The sequence below is a fragment of the Myzus persicae genome, unplaced genomic scaffold (assembly GCF_001856785.1).
Source record: "Myzus persicae strain clone G006 unplaced genomic scaffold, MPER_G0061.0, whole genome shotgun sequence".
Lineage (NCBI taxonomy): Eukaryota > Metazoa > Arthropoda > Insecta > Hemiptera > Aphididae > Myzus > Myzus persicae.
In genome coordinates, this window is record NW_019100526.1 from 384,600 (window position 1) to 412,452 (window position 27,853).

The following is a 27,853-nucleotide window of genomic DNA, read 5'->3' on the forward strand; positions in this document are numbered from 1 at the left end:
TTTTAACTATATCAAAGTGTTTACATCGTGTTTGGTGAATACAATTTGTCCTTATATTCAAATACTAATAATCGGGCAAGTAAGTAGACAAATAGTAAGAATCTATATAAATCTGAAAATCCCAAGACTTAATACGTGTATACTGTACACCAATTATATACTTATAATATATACCTATATATATATTATAATAATAAAGTGTATGAATACTTACGAAAAATTATTATAAAAAATCCGAACTTTCCCTCTAAACATATATTATGCTAGACTATTGTTAGTATAATAATAATATGGTATTTTTGTATTGAATATAATAATGTACGGTGGCCGATGTGCGGTGGGCGACAATGACGCACGCTGTCCTGAGGGAGGACTAGGCCTTGATCCATTCATCCAAAACAGTGTGATATATGTTATTGTTACAATATATAATAGTGTTAAAACGTGCAATACATTAATTTTACAACAATACCAAAGGGTAGATTTATGAAAAAATGTGTGTCTACCTCGAACATTTTTGTTTCAGTATATTATCTTTTCCTATGCGGCCATATTTGCGCTTTTTTTTACCAAAAGGATCTTCCCACTGCAACTTATCTTATATTTTTGACTTTTGTATAGGTACGTTGATAATGGCGACACCAACACGTATATATATTAATGTTTTATCTACAACTCCACAAGATGAATATTAGGCATACATTTTTAATTTTTATGGAAGTACCAATATGAAAAACAGAACTAAAACATTATATGCAGCCATGTAAGTTTTTCCTAGAAGTGTACTGAATGGAATGTGTATACTTTATAGTATATATGCGGCCCAGTATTCAGGTATTCTACAATGATAAACTATATTATAGCATATTATAGTATATTATCTTTTGTATCTAAATACTTTTTTTAAGCATAGGTACTGCTCATCCATGATATCTAACAAGTAGGTTAGGTTAATATTGTCCAGCACTTCAGCCACTCCCCGGCCAAAATGTTGAACCGGCCCAATGTTCTACTACCCACAACACACTATAGCACAGCTTCGATTGTCCAGTGTCTACTCTTGGTAGTTGGTTTCTCTCCTAGTATCTCTCTACAAATGATTAATTTCCATTGTTTGACAACCCAGATTGTACATACCTACTTAATAAAAAAAAACATTACTTTTAATAAATTTGACGAAACAAAAACGTTTATAAGTAGTCACATTTATTGAATTATTTTTTGTACCTATTTGTAGAAACGACATATTTTATAAAATAAAGCGAATTCCAGTACTCGGCTTTGCTTTTCTCCCCGTGAAAATGTTCTGAACTAATCGATATAATCGATATATCGTCGAAAATAATAATTTTTTAATTATTTCAGTACAATAAATTATTATTACTAATGAATCACTCGACATATTTTTTTTTTTTTATAATTCCATTGAATATAGTGGGCGCCAACGAGTGGCAAAAAAAAAATATATTATATTAACTCGGTCTGGACGACATTTCGGGCCGTCGTGGGGACCGGCGGGGTGGAGGGGACGGGTCTACCGCAACTACCAAACCGAGTATCTGTCCTGGTGGGAGCGCGCGAGGAGGTGTGGCGGCGAGTGGCTACGGCGGCACAGTGCTGCTGCTGGCGCTGCTGAACCGTCTGCCGAACCGCACACCGCCGCAGTAGAATTGTGTTTATTTTAAGAAGTCGACGTCGTTTCCTATAAATGGTTATTTCGCTGGTCCATTGATAGTGTTGTGCTCGTGTTGCTCTGCGCGCCCGATTTTTTGCACCTTTGTGCGCCGCACCGCCCCTACCCCCCTCAACGACGCCCGCGCGACAGTCGCGTTTGTGCGTGTGTTGGCCCGCGCGCCCGATAGATAGGTACTGTACCTATATCCCGTGCGGAGTTTCGTCCGGGTTTTGAATTTCTTTTTTTTTTTTTTTGAATTTTCCGCCGCCAAAATGCCGGTGTTTCACACGAAAACCATCGAGAGCATATTGGAACCCGTAGCCCAACAGGTAATGATAATATTTTATGTAATCTAGTATAATATTTTATGCGATGCGATGCCTGGTCGACGAAATAGGTAGGTACCTGCCTTATCCATATTAGAATAGGTATTATCGTTATTATATCACGTGAGACGTGTGTAGGCAGAGACTACGTGTAATATAGACTCGCAGAGATCGGGCTCGGGCTTTTAGGACGACCATCTGCTGTTGTCGCGGCCGTCGTTCTTACCCAATGCCAACAACACTCCTCGCATTATCGTTGTCCTAATATATTTATTGTCGTGTACACGGAATATAATCGAGTGTTATTGTGCTCGTGTGTGTGTGTTACACTTGTCACTTTCCTTGTCTGCGAGCTTGACCCAATTTTAATATATTGTTATAATGAAAAATTATATTTATATAGGTACCTACTTCATTATTATTACTATTATTTTTTTTCCTTTTGATCTGATCTCAAGGATTTTTTGTGTATAATGTGTGATGGACTCATGCCAATGTGCCTTCAATTAATGTTTCCATCATGTTCATATCATGTTTGTTTGAAATGTTTTACGCGGTGATTGATTTACGAGCATAATGGCCATCTTGTATGCTCAGCGGCCGTTGATGCTGCAATTCATTGTTGTAAACTCTTCGATTACTGAACATAGGCTTTTTGAGTTCCCTAGTCCACCTCAGAAAATCTTCTACTAGTCATCCTTGATGAGAAATTCTTTTTATTATTTCAGTAGTCAGTATATTTTTATAAAGAGACAAGGTAAACAATTTTATACAGTAGGTCAGCTAGTCAGATGGAAGTTAATTTTCAATAAAAACTTGGTGTAGTTAAATAAGTTTTATTATTAATGCTTTGGTAGGACATTAACTATAAAACATTTAATAATTATTAAATTATAATATTTGATAGTACAATCAAAACTACAGTTTTATATTGAGGAATTTGTTTTATCTTTGTAATGTTGATAAAAATTACAAAAAGTGCAATATAATAAAGAACAGTTAACGTTAATAATTTAATATAATTTTGTTTTAAAATATACCTTTAGGAAGTATTTTGATAAAAACATGAGTCATTTACTAATATGACATTGAATTTTCATAGATAAATTATGAGTACCTACATTCCTATAATCAAAATACAAAATAGTAAATACCTACATTCATTCTAATTTATTGGGTAGGTATATTATGATAAAAGATAATAAACATTCTGAGTAGAAACCTTTTTTTTTTTAAACTTTTTAAACATATTTATCTGTTTACTTTTAGTGATTTAAGTTAAATATCAAATGCATTACCTAGTACCTACTAATGATAAAGAATAATTTAGTTTTTTTAATACCTTTTCTTTACATTTTTACATTTATTTTAAAATTTGAATAAAAACTTTAAATGAATATTTATTTATAACATAATAAGTTACTTTTAAGATTAATTATGAACTATTTTTTTCGTTTAATATCAAATATGCTTTTTATTTAAATACTGATTAAATAATTTAGTGATTTACATATTAGCAAATCTTTAGATTTAGACATTAATGTGCTGTTATAAAATATTATTAGTGCATATAATGATGAATAATTTTAATAATCTTTTTATCTAGGTATATTATATAATATTGATGATATACTCGATGATATATGTATATAAAATAAATAAAATATATATTGATATTTAATAATGCACTTGATAATGCATTAATGCAATAGATTAATATAAAATAACTGATACCTAATAATACAATTCATAATATAAATTATTTTAACACATCTTAATCATATTAATTACAACTGCCTATTTAGATGGTAGGTACATAGTAATAGTAATATTTATGTTTTTTAAATTGATGCACCACCTACCATCTGTCATAATGGATGCAATTTTATTACAACTTTGAGGGGGATTTTAGATACATAATAAAACCTACAGAATTGAGTTATTAAAAATTTAAAACACAAAGTTCGGGATTATTGATATATTTGAGACCCTAATACATCTAGACTTCTATAAACAGTTACATAGAATTAGTAGGTACCTATATATTATTTGTTTGGAGATAGTTTTTAGGTACCGAGGTTATTACTCACATAATGGTTATAAAACGTCATAATACCTATGTATATTGTATTTGATATTAAAATAATGATATGTATCAAAAAATCAAAATTAAAAATATACCTATATTGGATGTTATTTTATGCAAATTATTAGCCTGAAAAATGATCACAACTAATTTATTTTTCGCCATATTTTTATAACTTCTTATGAGCTTAAAATTATATATTATAATCAATACATTTAAATAGTCTAGTTAAATTTATCTAACAAGATATTTATAGAAAATGTGATTCTTCTGGTAATATGTTATTCAAAACACAGGAAGTATTTCAAACTCAACTTTATTGTATATATTTATATTTCCTTGACTAAAAGGACCCAAGAGAGGCGCATATAGAAATAATTTAGTTTACCCTTTAACTACTCTATTTTTATAACTGATGTGGTCTTACAGTTGGGACAAAACATTACTATTTTTAGAGCAGAACCTGATACATATGGATTCCAAATGACTTTAACACTCAATATTTTTAAATTACTAGTTAGGTACTTAATACTTACTAGTCTTACAGTATATTAATAGTTAATATAGTTATGATAGGTTGTTAATACTTAAAAGGTACATCGTATTTCATGGTTTAATAATTTTAATAACATAGGTATGTTGTAGTCTATAGTATAAAACTGATTTTATTTAGATTTGTTATGTTTTAAATTTAAACATTTTCAAAATATAATTAATATATAATTTTTAAATTCATAGGTTTCCAGGTTGGTAATTTTACATGAAGATGCTGAAGATGGAAGTGCAATGCCAGACTTGGAAAAGCCGGTTCAAGCTGTTAGTCGTGCAGTTATGAACCTTATCAAAGTGGGCAAAGAAACTATTAACAGTAGCGATGATCCAATACTTAAACAAGATCTTCCTTCAGCACTTTATCGAGTTGAAGGGGCATCTCGTTTACTTGAAGAAGCTTCAGCCATGTTAAAACAAGATCCATATAGTGGACCAGCCCGGCGAAAACTGATTGAAGGATCTAGAGGAATTTTGCAAGGAACATCATCCTTGTTGTTGTGTTTTGATGAATCTGAAGTCAGAAAAATCATTAGAGAGTGTAAAAAAGTTTTGGATTATTTAGCGGTTGCCGAAGTCATTGAAAGTATGGAAGACTTAGTGCAGTTTCTTAAAGACTTAAGTCCATGTCTAAGTAAAGTAAGTTGATTTATTACATGAGAAAAAAATATAAGACTAATTAAAATCTCCTTTTTTATATTTAGGTTTCCCGAGAAGTAGGAGCTCGTGAAAAAGAGCTTACTCATCAAGTTCATCGAGATATACTTATTCGATGTCTTGATCAAGTGAAGACATTAGCTCCAATACTTATATGTAGCATGAAGATTTATATTCATATTCTTTCAGAAGGTAAAATTTGAAAAAAATATTTTAAAAAAACATTTTTTTTTTATTATCTGCATTATATTAACTTAAGATAAATTCTAGGAGGTAAAGGTGCAGCTGAAGCAGCTGAAAATAGAGATTATCTCACTAGTCGAATGACAGGAGAGTTATTAGAAATAATAAGAGTATTACAGTTGACAACTTATGATGAAGATGAATGGGAAGCTGATAACATAACTGTAATGCGAAAAGCTCTTAATGTAATTGAAGGTAAAGTCCATACTGCCCACGATTGGTTACAAGTAAGTTTTAAATGATATATTGCTCTAGCTAAAATTTTAAATGTTATTATTTTCTAGGAACCATTGTCAATGCCTGGTGGTCTGGGTGAAAAGTCTATTCGCCATTTGCTTGAACAATCTCATTTAATATCAGAACGCTGTTCACCTAAAGTCCGAGAGCCAATACAGAAATTGTGTTCGGAAATCAACACTATGACTGACGCTCTTTGTGAACTGAGACATGAAGGAAAAGGTGCTACTGCTCAAGCAGAAAGCTTATCACGTAGCATTGATGAAAGAATTGGGGAGTTAGTGAAACTAGTAACAAGAGCAGTTAATGACACAGAGAAAAGCGGAGTTGCTGCTAAAGGACAGCAAGTGGCTCATACACTTGGAGGGCAATTGGATCAAGCTAGACAATGGTTGTTACATCCAGAAAGAAATGATAATGGCTTGGGACAAAGAGCAATTTTGTTGATAACTGATGAAGCGCATAGGGTATAATAGAAAAAAATTTATCATAGATTTTGTTTATCTCATCTTATTAGTATTTTATTAAAACATAAAATATGTTAGGTGGCAGATGGACTTCCTGGTGTTCAAAGAGCAGAAATATTAAATCTCTGTGATGAGGTTGATATGTTATCTCAACAATTAAGTGATTTATGTCGCCGGGGTGAAGGTAATTCCCCTCAAGCGCAACAAATAGCCAGGTAATCATCAAGACATTTTGTTTTTAATCTCCTTACTTTTGTTGTGAATCATATTAAAGATATTACTGTAATGGTATAATTTTTAGAAAATTATCACACAAGTTAGATGAGTTGAAAAAAATGATACAAGATGCAGTGGTCAGTCGTGTTGTAGAAGATTTTGTTGACATAAATACGCCATTAAAACAATTTACAGATGCTGTGCATGTACCAAAAGGTTAGCAGATACAATTATACTTGTCTTCTTTAATATACAGATAATGTTATTTTTACTTAAAGGAACTCCTGGTAGAGAGGCAAACTTTGCTGATCGAGCAACTAGATTATCCGACTGGTCAAAACGTGCAGGTCGAACTGGACGATTAGTAGCTGCAACTGGTAGTGGTGGAAAAAAGTTGTCTGAAGCTTTAAATCAAGCTGCTACACAGCTTGAATCTCTCGGACCTCAGTTGATTAATGGTGGACAAATCCGATCACAATACTCTGATAATAAAGTAGCTGGAGAGCATTTTGACAATTTATGTTCTCAGTATGCTGATACAGCAACACACATAAGAAATCTTTGTGATGAGGCTACAGATTCAGCAACTTTTATTCGACTTTCTGGTTAGTATGAAAGTGTAAAATTAGTATGACATTTTTGTTTCAGCTCTTTGTTCTAACATTTAATTACTTTATTTTTATTTCTAGAGGACCAAATGCGTAAACATGCAAAACTGTGTGAGGACGCTATTGCCAGACACGATCCCAATAAAATGGTAGAACATACGACAGCTATTGCTCGTCTAGGAAACAGAGTTTATCAAGTTGCCAAGCAAGAGGCTGATAATTCTGAAGATCCTGTGTTCCACGCAACATTAAATAGAGCAGCTGATATCTTGCAAGCTGCTGTGGCAAGAATGGTCCAAGATGCTAAGCCAGTTGCATTAAATACCAATAATGATCAAGCTGTGAAACGTTGGAGAGAATCTAATAACGTGTTGTTGGATGCGGTCCGTGGTGTGCGTGGAGCTATCACTGTTGTACCTGACTTGTATGATTTGTCTATCGAGTCCGAAATAGCCCCACCTCGTCCACCATTGCCTGGTGAACAGGCACCTCCACCAAGACCTCCATTACCTGCTGAAACTGATGACGAAGATGAAATGTTCAAGCATGCCCCATTACCCAATCAACCTATTATGGCTGCTGCTCATGGACTTCATCAAGAAGTCAGACAATGGTCTAGTAAAGATAACAAGATCATTGCTGCTGCAAAGAAAATGGCACTTTTGATGGGCAGGTTATCTCAATTGGTTCGTGGACAGACAGGTACCAAACGTGATCTTATTGCTTGTGCTAAAGCAATTGCTGAAGCTTCTGAAGAAGTGACACGATTAGCCAAGGAATTGGCTAGGGAGTGTACCGATAAGAGAATGAGAACTGTAAGTTTTTTTAAAAATTAATAACAACTTATTAATTACCCTATAAGTTATAATTATAATTAATTTAATTTTTAGAACTTGCTGCAAGTGTGTGAACGTATACCGACCATTGGTACTCAATTAAAAATCTTATCCACGGTCAAAGCAACTATGTTGGGAGCCCACGGCTCAGAAGAAGATCAAGAAGCTACAGATATGTTAGTGGGTAATGCACAGAATCTGATGCAGTCTGTTAAAGAAACTGTACGAGCAGCCGAAGCAGCTTCAATTAAAATAAGAACTGACACTGGTATACGGTTATGTTGGGTCAGGCGTCAACCATGGTATCACTATTAATAACTTCCATGCGCCTTCAATACCATGGCCATAAACAGGTGTTCAATATTATTTAAGTATTTATAAGCTATAACAAAGTAATTGGTATAAATCACTTTGGGCACCATGTATGATAGGTTGTAGTCCTTGGTTCATTGGCAGTACTATAATTCATTTAATGGAAAAAAAGTCTTTGAATATGCGGTTTAGAAGTAAATAAATAAAATAAATAATACAAACTTGAGAAATATTTATTTTCTATGTTTCGGCAACTAAATCATTCCAACGGGTCGACATGTGCCTTATATTTATATTGATTAGTGGTGCTTAGAGTTGTATTTAAAATTAATTTTTTATTTGGTTTAAGAGTATTAAATCAAATTGACATAATAATCGAGCTTTAACTTTTATTGTTGAGTTACCTATATACATAGATGCTTCAATCATCGAATGAGACAATTTCACAACGAATTAATACATTATGTATCTTATTAATTATATAATATGTAGTTATATTAAATGCCTCTAGATAATTTTATATATAGGGTAATTTAAAGAGGCTTTTATATTTTTGTTATTCTGCATTGATAATGCGCTTAAATAGAAATCAAAGATTGTTAGAAAAATGTATTTCATACAAACATATTATAGAATATTTATGTTGTTATTTGTTTTAATTATAAATTGATGTTTGTAAACACAAAAATGTTCTTCTACATGTTCTGTTATAAAAGTATTTAGTGCTTCCATTTTATTATATCTGATTTTTACTTTAAAATATTTTTAACGGAACAATTTTATTAAGTTGTTATTTTAGTTTACAAAAACTACCGAGCCACTTACATATTAAGATTTGTATCTATAATAATTGTTAATAACGCCACACTATGTTCTAATTGTATTATTTTTATACTTTTAAGTTATAATAATATTTTAAATATTTAAATGTGTACGTATGATATATTTTTTTACATTCTTTTAAATGTATAAATACACGTCATATTACATCAATGGTAGTATGAAATAATAACATTTACAATCATAAAATAAGACTTAAGATCATTCGTTTGATACAGTAAAAAATATTGATGCTGAACAAAACCTGTGTGGCTCGGAATGTAAATTTTTTAGTGCCATTTCATAGCCGTCACAATTGTGTTTCCATGTATTATTTTTTCTATTTTTCAACATTTTAAGTTAATTGACTGTTATACTGCTTGTAATAATATGTTTATTTTTAAAAGATCACTATTTTAAAATAGTTAATGTTTGTCAAATATTTTATCATATTATTGTGTACAATACGAATATTTTGTGTTTTGGATACAATGTATTGCTTAATCTTGCTACAGAATGCTGTCGTATAACATTTATAAAATGTCTGATGTTATCTATTTTTTTTTCTTGTATACTCTTATCAAATATTAGTTTTTTGTTCATCATTAACTGTAATTTAATATTGTATTTATTTGTATTTAACTTCTTTCTTGAGTTATATTATTTTATTTTTTATTTATTTTATATACAACATTGTCTTTCATTAAAAAATGACTAACATCAAAAAAAATATTTTGCTGTGACCCAGTTCTTTAACTGGGATAGCGCTATATACTTAAAAAGAATCAATTTTAACTTGCCGTTAATAAACAATGTTGTGTTCAGTTCCTAACTTACTAGTTTTTCAACGAGTTAACTAAAATTATTGTACTAGCATATTTACCTTTTTTTTTGGTATATTTTATTTTACTCATATGCAACTCATACACAAAATATTGTATTAATATAGTTGGTGCTAATAAATTATTTCCATTATTCAGGATGTGTTTTATTGTAGGTACCTATATTTGTATTTATTATACTTAATAAATACAAACATAATAATTCTCTCGATTAATCTGTATTTGCTTATTGCTTTGTATTTTCATTATAAAGTCATTAGTTATCAATTATATAATAATCATATCTACTTAAGCTGCAGCGGAAACTTATTACCTAGTATTAACATAGGCGTAGAATGGAGAGGAGGCTAGCCCCCTCGGGATTCTGTTTAGCACCTTGTCTAAAAATGTACAATTTTATACGTTTATGTAGGAGACTGAAACATAATATTAATTTTATATTTTGTTCCTTTAATTTTTCTTTAGTTACATTTTTAGAATATATGTATGTGTACCTGAATCATTATAGACTATAGCTCCATTGTCGAAGGAATTCGCCAGTAGTTTCGGCAGCGTCGTTGAAACCACAAGGAAAAAGAAGAGGTTATAGCCCCCCTCTCTTAAAAATTCATCACTACGCCTATGAGTATTGAGCAATGCGGAGTACCAAGTTAGGTTTTTTGAAATCTATTAAAATTATTAACTCGTGTCTGGACAACGGGTCGGTATTATACGAATCTTAAAAGGGGGGGTGGCGATCAGAAACTTCAGCCAAAACATACCAATCTTTTGTCCATCACACTGATCGACTTAGTTACGTAATTTTTTGGACCTTATAATATTGTGATTTAGTAGTGTAATTATTTGGTTACAATATGAAATATCTTGTTTTAAATTTTCAATTCTTAGCCATACAAAATTAGAACTTTTTGTGATTTTGATGAATTTAATGAAAATTGAACTAAAAATGCTTATAAAAAAATTGTACCTATTTATTTTTAATATTTTTTAATCACTATTATAACTTTATATTACATTTTAAAGTTTTTTGACCAACAAAAGTATTTGTATTTTTTATCCTTCATAGAAAATGATAAAATAAACATTCGATGTAAATTTCAAGTATTTGCTACGATTCTCCGTTTTTAAGTACTGCAAAATAAAAAAACTCGTTCAACGAGAAATCGTTAGTTCACTGGCGAATATCCATTGAAAAAATATTTGAACTTCAAACATTCATAAAAAATTAAGTTGACTTTCCGGTGAACTTCTTTTTTTTCTTAAAGGTAGACAAACTTGTGAGGAATCTTGAATGCATTTTAAAAATCCTAGATAAAAGGAAACATATTGTATACGAGTCTGCAATGAAGTACCACATTTTATGTCTTTGCTTTCCTTTCTATCATATTATGTAGCACAGACCTAGGTAATATTTATAATATAATTTATAAAAAATAAATACACAACTGCTATTGGTGTACAATTTTTTTTGGTTTCCATGGCAATTTTTTTTGTAGTGGTTTCGTAACGCTTTATGTAAAGTATCGTTTTTCGATTCTACATGCAAAGACATAAAATGTCGAACAATTTTTTTGATTTATTTTCTCACAAAATAATTTCCAAATTTTCGCGAATTTGACGAATTGTAATGGATTATAAAATATAACTTACTAATAACTTTATTTTAAATTGCACTAATAATAACTTACGAGGAACCTTAATTAAATCCAAAAGAGTTTTTTCATTCAGGTTTAAAGACCATTTATTTAGAAGATAATTTATTAATTGATTAATTACGTATTATTCTCAACTGGGTGGAAGTTACATGTATATAGGACATCTGGGCATAGGTACATATCATGGTAATCTAGATATATGGTAGATAACCGTGGTTACTTGATACTCAAAACCTTTCGCTAAAGTGTTGGTGATGGAATTTCCTGGAAATTCTATTTGGTTCCGAAACGCCAAAATTGGTTTTTAGATTTTAAAATCAATTCCAATTTTTATTCTAAATATAATTTGCAGACTAAGCACTGCCTATACTTGGTACGTGTGGTACTGTGGTCGAACATTTTCACACATTTTTATTCAAAAATGTAGGTATTCATTATTCATATTAGGTATACCAATCAATTTTTTATATACCATTCAAATATTATTGTGTACATTTATAATAAGATAACATGGACTATAGCCGAGTTGTAACGTAATTGTTCACTTAAAAAAAATCAGATTTACGATTGATTGAAATTTGAAATTTGTTTGTAAAATCTTAGTGGAAAGCAATTTGGATGTACATTTTTTTTCGTTGCTATGGGAACCAATCATTCGTGTACATCCGAATTTACAACCGACAACAAATGGACAATGGACAACCTATTCGACTACCGCGTCTTACCTATACGGCTATACCTAGCACTTTGTACGTCTAACGATATTATTACATTTATATTACGACGTGTACAACTATAAGTAGTACAGCATACACGCCGCCCGTACCTCTACCTATCGTGTACTATACCTGTATGGTTAGGTGCCTCTATTATAGTGCACCGTCAAAATACAATGTGCGTCTGTCCACAGTGAATATTGTTGTGACGACAATATAATGTAATAATAATTGCGGTCTTTGGAAATAAAGGTACGAGAACGAGGAGCCGAGAGGGTTGGGTGACTCGGGCGGAGGTACAAAATATCCATCACCGTAGTATATCTTATGTCTACAACAGTAGTACAATCTATACAATAATATGATACACGTGAAGTACGCACGTGCCATAATATAATATTGGCGGGCTGTCACGCATGCGGATACAAATTAACCATTGATTGTTAAATAGAGGTATATAATATTAATATTATTGTTGTGTGAGCTCAGAGCTGCGTAGTGTTATTATAATAGTTACCTAATATGCTATGATACACACCGTACAGACGTACAGTGCAGGAATAGGAATTATTTATTTGAATTTCTCTCTCCGATTAGAAATCCGATTGGCTTTAATTGTTGCCTGTCGGAGTATAACGCGGCGCAAAAACCTACACATAATAATAACCAATTGGTATTATGTTACGTCATAACGGCTAGTAGGTAATTGTATTATCAATTTCGTTGTATCCCATACCTGTAATAGGCTAGAATAAGTTTTCGCATTTGTTTTCCAATGATATTATGGTTTGTTTAGTTACGCCATAATTCATATATCATATTATAATAATTCCTAGGAAGGTACACTGTGAACTAGATAATCGTGGTGTGGACCGGTACTGGATCTGTACTGGATAATATTTGAAGTACGGTAGAACGCATACGCATGGTTCATCTCTATAATATTATATATAGTGTTATAGATACAGACATCTATTTATTTATGGTTGTATATACCTCTCCTTCGGTCTACAGAACAAAAAACCACATTTAACCTTATCGTTCTCCTCTTGTCTGTCTGTCACGCTCTGCAGCCTTCTTCCGGCCGAGTACCGACTCCACCATCTTGCCAAACGTCAGCCTCTGCATTTCCACCGACTCCTCAATCCGTCGTCTCATCGGTGTATCATCTCGGAGGAGTTTTTTCTGCGGCTCCAAAATGATCAGGAACATCCTCGAGCCGCAGTCTCCGACCGATGTTGGTATTGCTCCATCTCGCGCTTGCCAAAAGCATATTATGTTCCACTGTGTTCTTTGGTCCATCGCATGTGGTTGCAGCGGGGATCAGCTGCCATCCTCCTTTTCCACAATCGGTGCTGGTGCCTGGAATCATCCGTGTCCCAACAATGTTTTTTTTCATGAAAAGACATGGTTCCGAGCTCTGACTGATTCACCCATCTCCAGATACCTGGAATCACCCTCCGCGTCTACGCCGCCTTCGTCATGTGGTCCCATAACCCCTACTATTCGTGCAGTGTCACCTCACTCTCCTGCTTCATGATGACTGCTACGGTTATGACTTCTCGTTTACGCGCCTCAATCCTGTTCTGCTCTTTGGCGAGAAGATGCGCTGTAGGTATTTAGTGCGGACCTTAGTAGTCATATCAGAGGCGGCTCTGTAACACCTCGAAATCTGAATAGCTCTTCTTTGGGCCTGGCTGAGAACATGGTTATAGATACTTAACAAAATAGGTATGAAGTCATGGTTGTGAGCATGAGACAATGCATAGGTATATATTTTTATTTGATATTAAGTATAATCAACATAATAATAATAATAATAATAATAATAATTTTTATTTATTTTTATCAATTAAACTGGCAGATATTATGAATTAAATTTAAAAATATATATTTATAAGATATGTTTAAAATATTATAGTAGGCACTTACTATAAAAGTTCAACTCAATTGAAGAAGCTGCAAAAGATTTTTTTTTAATGAAAAGTTTTTATTTACTATGCCAGCAATTCAATTAAAAAACTATGCAATAAACTTTTGTATTAAATACGAAAAAAATATCGATAAACTCAATTTATTTTTTAGTTGGATAGTTTTACTCAACATGCAGATAAGTAAATTGGAAAATAAATTAAAAGATGCTCTTTCCTATGACATTTTGAATTTTATTCTTAAAAATGGTTTTCAAGATGCTCATTTCAACATATTTACAGACTATATCAAATATTTCCTACTTTACCCATGCCGTCGGCATCTTGTGAACGAAGTTTCAGTAAACTGAATCTTATTAAATCAAACTTAAGATCGACTACAAAACAAGGAAGATTAAATGACCTGTCAATCATAGCTATTGAGCTCAAGGTTCTAAATCCATTAATTCTAAAGACATTAATAATGAATTTGCTTCAGAAAAAGTAAGAAAGTATTTTTAGTTCAGTAGACAGTAAGGATTATTAGTTGAGTTTATTTGAAGTAATAATGCTTTATTAAATTAAGATGTATGTCTAAGTTTTTAATATCAGATTTTATTTGAAAATAAACATATCCAAGATGTGTGAATATAATATCATTATAGTATGATTGTGTGAATATTGAAATTGTCCACAATAATTACACATTTTAGGTGGATTTTTTATCGACAATTTTTAAGGGCGCTAAATAGCTATATTAGGATTTGCCCCTTCTAACATAATCTGATCTTTCTGCTTCAATGAATTTGAAACAACACTTTGGGTATCTATGTTTATCTATGTATATAAATAAATTAAAATTATGTATATACAAATACGATAACCGCATTTATAAAGCCTTATATAAGGTATAAAAATTGTTATTGTTATTGTGTATATTATAATAACAATAATACTTAAAGAATGGCTATAATACATTAATGTATATTCGTATATACCTACGTTATATCTAAACTTATGTACAAATGGGTATTGGGGGAATCGTGCCCCCAATCCAACCATCGTGTGAAGGACGTATTGCATTTTATAGTAATAATTATTAATAAATAGGTACTAATTAACAATAGGTAATAATATTTAGATTACAATATTATGTGAGTTCTGCATAATGGATATAGCCATAACATAAGGTATATTCAAATTATGGCCTGTGGAAAATATATATTTTTTTCCCTTGACATAAAAAAGGTTGGCGACCCCTGATATAGGTACATTGAATTTAACTATGGGAACAAATTACACTGAAATTATGCATGAAACTAACTTAGGTACATATAACTTAGTACATTATGTTGATAGTTAATAGGAGTTTCAATTTACTGTGCCCTCCACCTCCTATTGATTTTCATAAATATGCCACTGGTATTAGTGCTTACGTATACTAAGGATTGATAGGTTGATGACGTAAGATGGGACAACCAATTTTCTCCAAATTTAGTGATATGTCCATTGTCCATTGTCTTTAATTGAAACACCTTTAGATTTAATGAAGATAAATTCAACAGTTTTTGATTAGAAATTAGTGATAAACATGATTATTTGAAGATTTATCAATCTATAATATAATAACCTACTTAATAAACGTATTTTTTAAACTTTCCAGTGACTTATTTTGTGCTAAAAGCTAATACACTTTAAGATAAGCATAACTAAATATGTGTTGATTATTTAATTTTGCATTATGTTTATGTAGGTATCTACTTTCGTAATTAATTTTTGAAACAATTGTATTAAATAATAGATTATCTATCAATTATTAATTGGAATAGATACAATCTTCCATTTTTGTTTACAATGCAACTAACTTCAATTGAGAATAATTAATCAGCTGAGGGACGTAGAAACACGAAAAGTCATGTGGAAGAAAAACCAATTGAAGCAATTTTCCATTGTCTATTTTTAATTGCTATTTAATTTCTGATGTTCAAAAACATCTTAATTGTTAAAAAGAAATAGTTGAGGATATAATTTTAAAACAACTGTTCCCAATTATTGGATATTTGTCTATAAACAAAACAGCAAATCTATAATAATTGAGAGATACAGCTATGTTTATTTAAAACATAATATTTTATTTTATTATTAAATAATCATGATCAAAAATATAATACTTAACATGATAATACAAATTGTTTATAATAATTTTAACTAATAAATAGATGTATTTAAAATACATTAACTATAAACTAAACTATGAAAATATGTGTTGAGATTTGAAAATTGTATTATGAACGTAATCTTTGTATTATTTTACTCCATTATGTGGGTAAGACGGGGCATTTTGTATGTTTTAAACATTTTGTCTTATAAATGAGTGTATTCATGAAGGTTACGTATTCTCATAAGTGGAATGTTTAACATGCATAACGAATTGTATCTGTTGAATGACATATATTAATAGAATATTGGTAAATAAATAAAAATATCTATAAACCGATCACTATTATTGTCTTACAAGTATTTATGAATATTAATTATATAGGTGGGTACTAATATAAAATGTATTCATGTATAAAGTAAGAATAACAGCAAAACAAATTCCATAGTCAACTATTTTTGAAGAATGGGCTAAATCTTAGTCGGGGGGCTATGCCCCCTCTCCCATAGTTGTGCAACTACGTATATATTCTATAAAAGGCTTTAACAACACACTTCACGAGAAAACAATAAAAGACGTTTGTGTGTTCGGTCATTATAGTCAAAGACTAAACTGTGTTCCAATTGACTCAAGTCTTAGTTGAACGCTCTTGCGTGTTTTTTATAATATTGTGGTCTCTCGTGAGCAGGTACCCGCTGACTGTTTTATTTTTTTAACCCCATCGAAACCATTTACGCTTGGGAAAACTTTACGAATTCCCCGAAAATGTCGTATTGGTAGTGATATACATATAGGTACGTCGTTGTGAAACTTTTTTTCGATTACATTAGAAACGATTGTTATTGATTTTATATTATATAAGGCTTTATATTATCAATTCCGCAACTACCGTAGAGGTGCAAGGGTTTGGACTCAAATGTATACACCGAAGCCTCAAACTTTATCATACACATTATAAAAAAAAATAATGATATAACACATTAAATCGTTAAAACGTTCTTTGTTTGTTGGTAAAAACAAATAAAGTCAAACCCAACAGCCCTTATTCTCACCAGGCATCTTACTAAGAGGTCAATACATTATACAACTAAATAATATGAAAATGACTTGACCAAATTATGCATTATATTAGTTATACGCAACCTTCTGTTTAATTGGATTATATAAACATATTTGCACTGCCTTCCACGGGTCACAGCACACTAGTGGTTGTGTGTAGGGGCAGATTCAGCCAAGTGAAAAATAAATAACTAATTATTTAATATTTTCTGATTTATTGTGTAGTAGGTAACACATTTAACACATTTTTTGATTACTATGATTTTTGTTATTCAGCCAATTTTCCATAAAAAAAGGTAGGAGAGCTGCAGGTTGAGTCTGTCCGCATATATGTTATTATTTTGGTTCGTAAACGGCTTGCCTTGTGCATACATTTGTCCGTTAATGTTTCTGATTAACCCTCATCTCCGGTAACGTAATCGAATGTTCGCGACATTGTCAAATACTTATATGTATATTAAACCTAATATGTTAGTGACAAATGATCCTAGTCCGGACGCAGCTTTAGGGGTATGGCTTACGCTGCCAAGGAGTTTCTGTAAAAACCGAATGTGTCCGGAAATGATTATTAAATACATTTGCATATTTTGCAACATAAACAACATCCATTTCTGTGCTGAACGTCGATTTCAAATGAGCAGTTTTCAAAACTAGCCCTAAGAGTGTCCTATAAGCCAGGCAACGCCAACATTACTGTGTCTATGTATAAGGTCTACGGACGACTACTGGTCCTTGGTATACACCCCCGAATCGTGGTACATAATAATATATTCATATCAGCTTAAATCTCTGTAATGCCATTACCGTCAATATACTATTAAATACCGACCATATTGAAAAGTTAGTTTAGATGCAGGTAAATATTATCAAAAGTCAGAAAATTATTAGAATATTTCACTCATAATATAACATTATGTATATAGGAACACTTTCTACTTCGGAGTCATAAACGGGGGAAAACTGTTATCCTCAACGATGCAAGTATGCAACCATTCGAGTGCATATAATGTATACATTTTAATAATTATTACCTACTTAACATACATAGTACATACAGATACAGATACTAATAGTAGACGTAATACGAATAAATAATTTATTTAAAGTCTTACATTCAAGTATAGTGCTTACTGAACGATTATTATAATATAGGTGTAAATCAGTAATTACCATATATATTATTATTGAACCCACCACTGCTAACGTGTAGTTTTACGTTAAAAATGAAAATATTATATTAGTTCGAGTAAACCCATATATTATTCACATGTGCAAAATGCAGATGCACAGTAGGTGCCTACTTATAATATTATGTTTAATGTTTAAATATATTTGAACTAGACGATTTGAAAAGGGTGATTCACCGAGCATGCTCATCCCCAGTTTTCATTTAATAATAAAATAAATTATTCACATTCTGATTTCTGGAATTTTTAATTATACTCAAAGACTTATGCCTTTTATTTTTCAAACGAGAAACCCTCTTTTTATCTGTAAATTATTTAGTGGATAATTTTTTTGAAATTATTTATGTACCTAATTTAAAAACTAAACTAATAGTTTTTAAAATGCTTATTGTGTAAAGACAATAGCCCTTAAGAATAAATTTATGTAAATATAAGACAGATGTAACATTGAATCTAGTATTTATTATACTTGGACAATTTTTACAAATGAATAATGTTGATGGTTTAATATTAATTACCAAAAAGTTTAAATCACTGTATAGCAAATAGCAATCATATCTTCCAAACCCATTATCGTGGACCTATTATCATTAGTACACAAAGTTAAATAACTCAAAGACTAGTAGTTCGAATTTTGATCAACAAAATGTTCATAAAAATGTTTATATTCGGTAAATAAATAACAGATGAAAGTTTGGGGGGGGGGGGTTCTCATTTGAAAAACAGAAGTTGGTGCCGTTATTCTTAAAGTATACTTCTCAAGTAGTATAACATAATTCAAGAATTAAAAAAAACGTTATTTTCGTGTATATATTTATAAGTTCCTAAAATGCATCCAATAATTTCATTATTAAAAAATGGGGGTTATCATGCTTGGTGGATCACCCTGTATATTTAAATAATAAGGTAAAGTGTTCAATAATGTTACAAACGTTTTTTGCACTATTCCGTTTCACAATAAATACGTATAATAAATACAAGAGTTGTATAGAACCGCAGAAGAGAGTGAAAAATTAGATATTTATCTTTAGCCGTTGTTTGGTAGTAGGTACATTTTCATATGTATATGTAACAATCCGTATAATACTCACATAAATCCAAATATATTCGGAGAATGTATATATGCATATAGGGTGATTGTTTTAATAGAAACTCTAAACTTTCTCGGTCAAAAAAATGTTTTCACCTAGTTTTAAATGTTCGAAGTACTATTGTAGTATTGTCATTTGTCGGTTATTATAACAATTTATACAGACGTCGTATTTTTCAAATAATTTAATTTCTTAGGTTTTTGTAATTTGTTTTAATGAAAATACCCTGTACGTTAATCTTATACAATTAATTGTTGTTCATACATTTTTAATACGAATACCTATTGAACAAATAGTTTTTTTTTTATTTATGAGAATTTTCAGTTTGGATGAGTGGAATATAATATAGACATATTATAGTGTACTACAGATTTCGAGTGGTACGCGAGTATTTCCATTTAACCCCTTTTATCTAAACTTTAAATGATGTACAACCTACTTGAAAGCATTAAAACGACGTAGAATATGCTTACAAGAAATATTATATTTGATATTTTATTTTATATACGTCGACATAATATTCATAATCATTATATTATTCTAATTCAGATTGTAAATTTCAAAGTTGAAGTTGTAATTAAAAATATTAAAAAATTATCTCTTTTTATTTAATATACAAGTAATTTTCGGTCATGATTATGTATGGGAAATACAGAAGTGATAAACTGAATAATATACGTACTGCAATCGGGTATTTATCGTTTACCTGTTTTTATTATTATTTTTATTTACGTTTTACGACATGTGCTACCTAATGCCTATCCAGCGAACCGCTCTTGTGTTGTATAATTGATGATATTGCGAACAACCCGTCAAAACACTGCGTGCATCTGTAATCCACACGTAAACCATTTTTGCCCGGTTATTTTTCTTTCCGTTTTATATAGGTACAGGGTGATTCATTTAATATTCAACACTCTCTTCTATATCTTGAAAACTATACATTTTTTGGGTGCAATAGTTTAAAGTTTTGTTAATCACTCTAAACAGTGTCAACTATGCAATGACAACACTATTTCCAAAAGCATTAAAAATTTTTTCGAGATGACCTTTAAAAGTATCACCTTCTGTGCAATTTATTTATGGCGAAGATTGATTAGCTGTGGTTAAATCGCAGTTTATTATGCGCGCAATGTAATATACTAACATCAATACACCATTTCAATAAATCATAATATTATTTAATTTGAATTGAATTTTTTTTATCATTATACCGCTAGTAAAGTTCTTCGATATCCCCTCGGCACTTAACCTTTGCATCGTTTAAATTTGTTTTAAATGTGCACTGAATTTAAGGCGGGTCACTTGAAAAACGTTTCACTTCACAACAGGCCTAACGTCCCTCCCCTCAAACAAGTCTCTGGAAAAGCTGCCCGAAGCCCACGTTTCACATAATTCATATGAATATTGTATTTATATAAAATATAATATTACATAAGTACCATCATAATATTATTATTATCGTAATGGGTTCGAGATCTGAGACGCCTCCGCGGTATGACTACGACGGAGACTCTATGACGGTATACAATATAAATTATTTATTATATCATTATTATACATTTACACATGATTTCTATTCCGCTCTGGGCGTTCCAGCCCGAGGACTTACGTGAGTGCCATGGCCGCAGCATAGATAGATGATTTACGGAATTCCCTGACGCTTCTCTCCACTTCGCATGACGTTCGCCCACGGTAGCTGCTGCAGTTATGTAAATATAAAATATTAGAAATTTTATACGAGAATAGGAACGATAGAGATCTACTGAGAAATGTATATCGTATTATGTTTTTTATATTTAATATTATTATTATTATTATTCCTTAGGTGCAGCTGCATACTATATTAATTATAGTGTTTAAAAACTCCCACCACAATGGCATGTCTATACACTGAGGTCTGAGGTGCTTTTAAAAGCGAATTTAACTCGTTGATTCGAAAAGTACCTACCTATTAGTTCTTTTCTTAATGTTCATTGCATTATTACCCTTATTTTTCACAACCTTCTACCCTGCATACCTATCGTATTTATAACGTTATAAAAATATTGTGGTTCAGATTACAAACATAAAAAATAAAAGTATAGGTTGGGGTTTCAAAAATCTGAAGTTGATACCTATAGTATTGGTTTCACTCATAAACATTTTATGTAAGGCTGTTAAAATGGTGGAATAATAATTTAGAAATAAAATGTTAGAATTGAAATAAAAACGAAAATGTCGAATAGATACCTAGTTAAATGTAAATCCTCTTATTTGGATTAACAATAGCTGATGACACATACATGCAAAATACCGAGAAAAGCAGGGCTTGAAATCGATTTTAAAATCGATTTTAAATATCGATAAAAATCGTTAAAATTTTTTTAAAAAATCAAAATTAATATCGAAATCGTGAATGCTTGTAAATGATTTTCAAAATTTCTATTAAAATTGAAAAAAGTTAAAATCGATATTTTATATCAAAATCGAAATCATTACAATATAATCAAATCAATTTTAAATAAATTTAAAAAAAAAATCAAAAGTATACAAGCATACAGACATATCAGGTCTATTTATAATTAATATTTTTCATATGCACACTCAATGTTAAATTGGGTAATAACTTTGACTATACATATTGTATATCATGCACAATAGTGTGTATAGTAATAACTACTAATAATTAATGACTAATGTCTAATATTTTGTTTTCTGAGAATGGGATAATTACTTTAACTTGTTTGAAATGTTAAAGTAATAAAAAATAATATACAATCATAGTTCAAAAATTGAAAATAATTCACTAATATCAGTGATATCGAAATAATGTTATTTAAATTTTAAAATTAAACTAAAATCGAAATAAAAGAAAATTATATTTAAAATCGAAATCATAATATAATTAAATCGATATTCTGCATCAATATAAAAATCATAAAATCACAAAATCAATATATTATTTTTAAATCGAAATCGAAAAATATTAATATCGATAAGCAAAATTGAAATTAAAATCGAAAATTTTTGTTTCGATTTCAAGCCCTGGAGAAAAGCGATTAGCGATTGACATCGATGTATAAGACATAAGTATACTTTATAATGTATAACACGTACCTACGTGGTTACTGCAGTATATACCATTGATATATATATAGGCAGCACGACTGTACGAAAGTGTATCCTATATCTTTATTTTATATATATTATGTTATTAATATCATTTCATTTATTCATTGTGCAGAATGTTGTCAGTATCGTTACAACGAGACAGTATTAATATTTAATATAATATCCGATGCACACGAGACTTACATGGCTTGGCGTTCTGCAGCTGATCGCCAAGTCACCGTCATCGCGATGCATATCTCTCATCCGTATATTATGTAGGTATATAAATAGTGATTATTCTCATAGTCGTCATCGTTCGCTTTCTCTACCCCGCGCTGGGCAGTCGACTTTCTATATAGTATAGAATCTACACTATTATAACTGAGTGATGTAATATGTTCCGACTTGTTGTTTTTCGTACTATTATTATTATTATTACATCCTTTCTCGTTCTACCACACATTGCAGCTGTAGCTACGGACGGTGACTTCGAATCGTTTAACTAGAAAATCTCTGCGTATATTGTATACATGCTGCAATAATGCACATTGCATTACGCTTTTGGATAGCAAGACATAATATTCTGATAGTATGAATGCTTTACATTGAATCGTTTTAATAACGAATAACGATGCGCATCACGAAACAAAGTTTTCAGTCTCGAAAAATAATGTTTCTTCTTCCTCATAATGATTAATCAAATAGGTATAACGTTAATTCATCGATAAAAATTTTGTACGATTTCAATCTACGAAATACTAATGATAATAGATACGATAAATATGTAAGTCGGTACCTATTACTTTACTATGATCAAAATAAGTTAAAATATGAAGCCAACTATACACATATATTTCCCCGGGGCACATTGACCAACAACCTGTTGACTCTACGTATGAGGTTATATAGGTAGGTATTCTGTTCATGTATACCAAAGTCCTAAATATATATTCATACTTTTTCTGCAATTATTATTATTTTGAACATTTTGCAAGGACTAGACGAAACGAATAATGAATATATTACGAATGTTTACAAGCTATAGTTATCATTTACCAAAATCACAAGTCTACTGCAATGTTCCCGGATCGATACCCTGCACGGCGTGTAAGATGTTATTATTTACTTTGATGTAGCTGAAAACTCAAAGAATTTTAATAACAGTGCGAAGCCTGAGTGTAGTGTGGAGCTTATTTTCGATACCCTGCCGTTAAACAAATTACAAATGTATTACTGCGTATCATAACTTTTATTAATTCTACTACATATTTGTTAAAAATATCAAGGTTCGGTTAAGCACTGATAAGAATGTGGGTACATATTATATATATTTTCATTGAAATGTTTATTGTTGGAAATATTGATATGAAGTTTTTTTTAGTGATACGGCATATAGCAGGAAAGCTCAAAAAGTCTCGTCCAGCACAACTCTGAAGATAGGAAATGGTAGTATGGAGCAGAGATCTATACAGGTCTACAGTTATTTTTCTAAACCTCGTCTATTGAAAAAAGCTCAGCATGAACATATTCTTTGATTATAGGGTATCATAATATTATATGAATGTAGATAATAACTTAAGATCTGTCTCCCATAGGTGCTTATGCATAAGCGCAAACAAAAACCACCCATAGACTCTAATATATTTTAATATAATTAATTAATTAATATAAAAGATAGGTATAATTGAATGAGCTTTTATGATAATTAAATGAAGTACCTTAATATTAAATTTGAAATTTGAAGCAAACCGTTTTCTAAATAGTCACATTCTAGACATTTTCTCCAAAATATATGTTTCATGCTTTAATATTGCACGTATTTGCAATAATTGACTATTGCCTATCCAATAAATTTAATTCTACTGAACTTGGTTATTATTGTTTTTAAAATAGATATACACAGTATTTGAAAATTAAATATTACGATCTTCAAATTGAACACTAATAAAATTAAAACTGTTGGTAATCAATTAAAGTGAGATAGGTTTTAACAATACTAAATAATTAAATTGAATTGTTAAGGTGCAAAAGAGCAAATCAATTTTGGGCTTTTGGGTACCACGGTAGCGCCGTGTAACAAAACATAGTAAAAATTATATTGCACCGCATTACAAAAGGACGGTCAGAACCATTCAACGATAACTATCTTGAATAATAAATTGTTATAAACAATAAACTTTCGACCTGAGTTGTATGAAGTTTTTTAGTTAATAAAATCTAGCAAAAAATAAAATTTTCTTGTCGAAATTGTTCATCGCCCAGCCAGGTACATTCACTGTACCTATGTATAACAATAATTAAGAAATCCTATAGTTTGTACTAAATATTATACGTATATGTTATAGTGATGCGCCGCTGGCCGCTGTCCTGAAAATGCTTAATATATTCGGACTAACAAAAAATAAAAAATATAGAACTGGTTTTAAATACATTTTGAACATTATTATGTTATACAATTACACCAACGTGGTTATAACAACAAAGTTCGGTAATTATTATTGTTATCACAATATGATACCTTAGTTACCTAATGCGGAATATTTTATTATGTATGATGCATAGGTTACTATTATATATAGGAACGGACGTTGTGGGAAACTTGTCAACTGTCAAGTTAAAATTGCTGATTTTTCAGGAGAAGAAAAAACGTGTCTATTTCTTAATTTTTGTTTTTAATTTGGTAGAATAGTTATCTCATAGACATATTTATTTTCAGATTTTCGTTTAACTTTAAATTTTAAATCATTTTAAGAATTTTTTAAGTTACCTATACTTGACTTTAATCATACAAACAATATCTGACTTGACACCTTTTGCACATATCACTTGATATTAATAACACCACTAATTTGGTTTTATAGAAGTCAGTGCTATATCATTCAATGTTAAGTTTTAAATTTATTTACAGATATGTTTTTATTTTATTTTATTCAATTTGGTGTACACAGTACACTGCAACTTTTATGAAATATATGGTCGATCAATACATACTATTTTTTTTGAACTAGGTTCTTAGTTTATTAACAACTTTGAAAACAACAGTTCTACAGTACAGAATATTATCTATGAAAAAAAATCAACGAAACAATCTATAAGTGTACGTGTACTATACTATGTACAGCATATTATACTGTGAGATTATAATATACATAAATTATAATATAGTATTATAATATACTATACCTATAGCCGACAGTATAGTGATGTTATTAATGTCAAGTGATATGTGCTAGAGGTGTCAAATCTGATATTGTTTGTGTGTGTCCATTTAATGTCAAGTCATTTAAAACGTCCTAAAATGATTTAGGACTGAAGGTTGAATTAAAATCTGAAAATAAATATGTGTATGTGTTAGAAAAAACTGTTCTAACAAATAAAAAACAAAAATAAAGGAATATAAATGTTATTTTGAAATTTAAATCATCATTTTCATACCTCTCTCGCCAAATCATTTAATTGTTATTGAGTTGACTCTTATTTCACACATCAATATAACACAATATTAAGCCACCGTGTGTTAATTACAGTGTCACCAACCGATGCAGCGTACAATTTCTTAAAATGTTTATATTAAATCAAAATGACCAAAATGTGACTTAACACGTTTCTCACATCATCCATCCATAGGATACCTATACAAATTTCAAATAATGCTGTCACTATAGTATATAATAATAATATTATCATAAATGATTAACCGAACTGGATTCTGTATAACTGCAGAAGTTGACATCGACGGGTTTTCTATAATACGCAGTTTTATGATCGACCATCTTAAAATTTTAGTTACAAATTTACAATAATTGAATTTGTCCGAATTTATAAATTATATGAAACATGGACGATCGATGTGTGGATTTTAAAGTAACATATGCTTTCGCATTCTATAGGGAGCAACGTTTTGCTCGTCTTTCATTTTTATTTTTTTGTTTTTACTGTACATTTATACACACACATACACGCACTCATATACCTAATAATATAATGTATCGTTTTATCGATTATGAAACAAGAAACTTTTGTGAAGTGGCGCCCGATTGTCCTTTTATTATTACGGCATTATATTATATACGTATAGAAAATATGTTTTCGACTTTTTGACTTTTTGTCTGTATCGTTTTGGCCGAGTAAAATAATATAATGTGTATACTGAAACGCTTTTCCTACAAATTTACAATAAGTTAAAACATTATATTGTTATACAAATTCACTTACCACTGACCACGTTAAGAATATAAACACCAAATGTCATATACCATGACTACAGTTAACAATAACATTTAATAAAAACAATGTGAATAACCGAATATATCGTTTTATTTTATATTCACGATTATGTAAAATACAATGTAATATAACAGTGCCAGGTATATTGTTTAATTATCTGACCCTCAGCTGTTTTTTGTTTTTTAAATATTTTATTAATTTATTGTATTGGCATTTGGTATAGTAACATTGATGAAATTTTTACAAATCACATGCTCGGTGTAGGTATACCTTGGTTACATCAAACTATTGAAGTCATTATATCAGTTAATGAAATTGATTTTTTGTAATCTGAATTCCAAACAACTTATCACATTATATTTTGTTTTATACTTTATTACCTATAATATAATTACCAAAAACTGCACAATCACCCAACAATTCAAAATCATGGTTGCCTTTGAAACTTTAACCTTTAGTTGTAAATCTATGCACTTACCTATCGCTAAAGGCATTATCTCTTGTTTTTTATTTTCTTATCATTTTTTTCACATTATTAATTCCATCCAACATTTCATCGTTATAATCTTATTTATAGTTTACTACCTACCATACACTCATTAGTCTTTAATATCATTAAAATATTCAAATTGTGTTTCACTATCAATTTAATTAATGCCTTGAATCTTGATTATCATACGGATCTATTTCCATTATTAATATCTGTTTTCCTAATTTAACAGTTGTTAATTTGTTTTCATTTAAAAATTACTTTATTATAGGGTTTTTTATTTAGTTTAGCCAAATAAAAATAATAAAAAAGACGCGAATCTGCTATATGCGAAAGTTCTCAATAATAATATGATAAACATATGTTTTTAAAAAATCAAATCCTACCAAAACGG

The 27,853-nt window shown here is 30.3% G+C and overlaps 1 protein-coding gene across 2 annotated transcripts; it reads left to right on the forward strand.

Moving 5' to 3' along the window:
* The first annotated feature begins 801 nt into the window (after window positions 1–801).
* On the forward strand, window positions 802–9,863 carry LOC111030496 (vinculin). Of its 2 annotated transcripts, none has more exons than XM_022310035.1 (10): window positions 802–834; window positions 4,826–5,275; window positions 5,341–5,485; window positions 5,564–5,763; window positions 5,821–6,240; window positions 6,319–6,455; window positions 6,542–6,672; window positions 6,735–7,061; window positions 7,146–7,879; window positions 7,955–9,863. In XM_022310035.1, exons 1-10 carry the CDS (start codon window positions 817–819, stop codon window positions 8,213–8,215), a joined length of 2,823 nt encoding a protein of 940 aa, XP_022165727.1. In that variant the 5' UTR covers window positions 802–816; the 3' UTR covers window positions 8,216–9,863. The 2 variants fall into 2 exon arrangements, with proteins under 2 accessions (XP_022165727.1, XP_022165719.1); XM_022310027.1 differs by lacking the exon at window positions 802–834 and adding an exon at window positions 1,623–2,004.
* The last annotated feature ends 17,990 nt before the right edge of the window (window positions 9,864–27,853 follow it).

Coding starts and splice junctions, on each gene's coding strand:
- LOC111030496 (XM_022310027.1), top strand. CDS start 1,948: ATGCCGGTGTTTCACACGAAAACCATCGAGAGCATATTGGAACCCGTA. Junction 7,062..7,145: donor AACTTTTATTCGACTTTCTG/GTTAGTATGAAA, acceptor TTTTATTTCTAG/AGGACCAAATGCGTAAACAT. Junction 7,880..7,954: donor CCGATAAGAGAATGAGAACT/GTAAGTTTTTTT, acceptor TTTAATTTTTAG/AACTTGCTGCAAGTGTGTGA.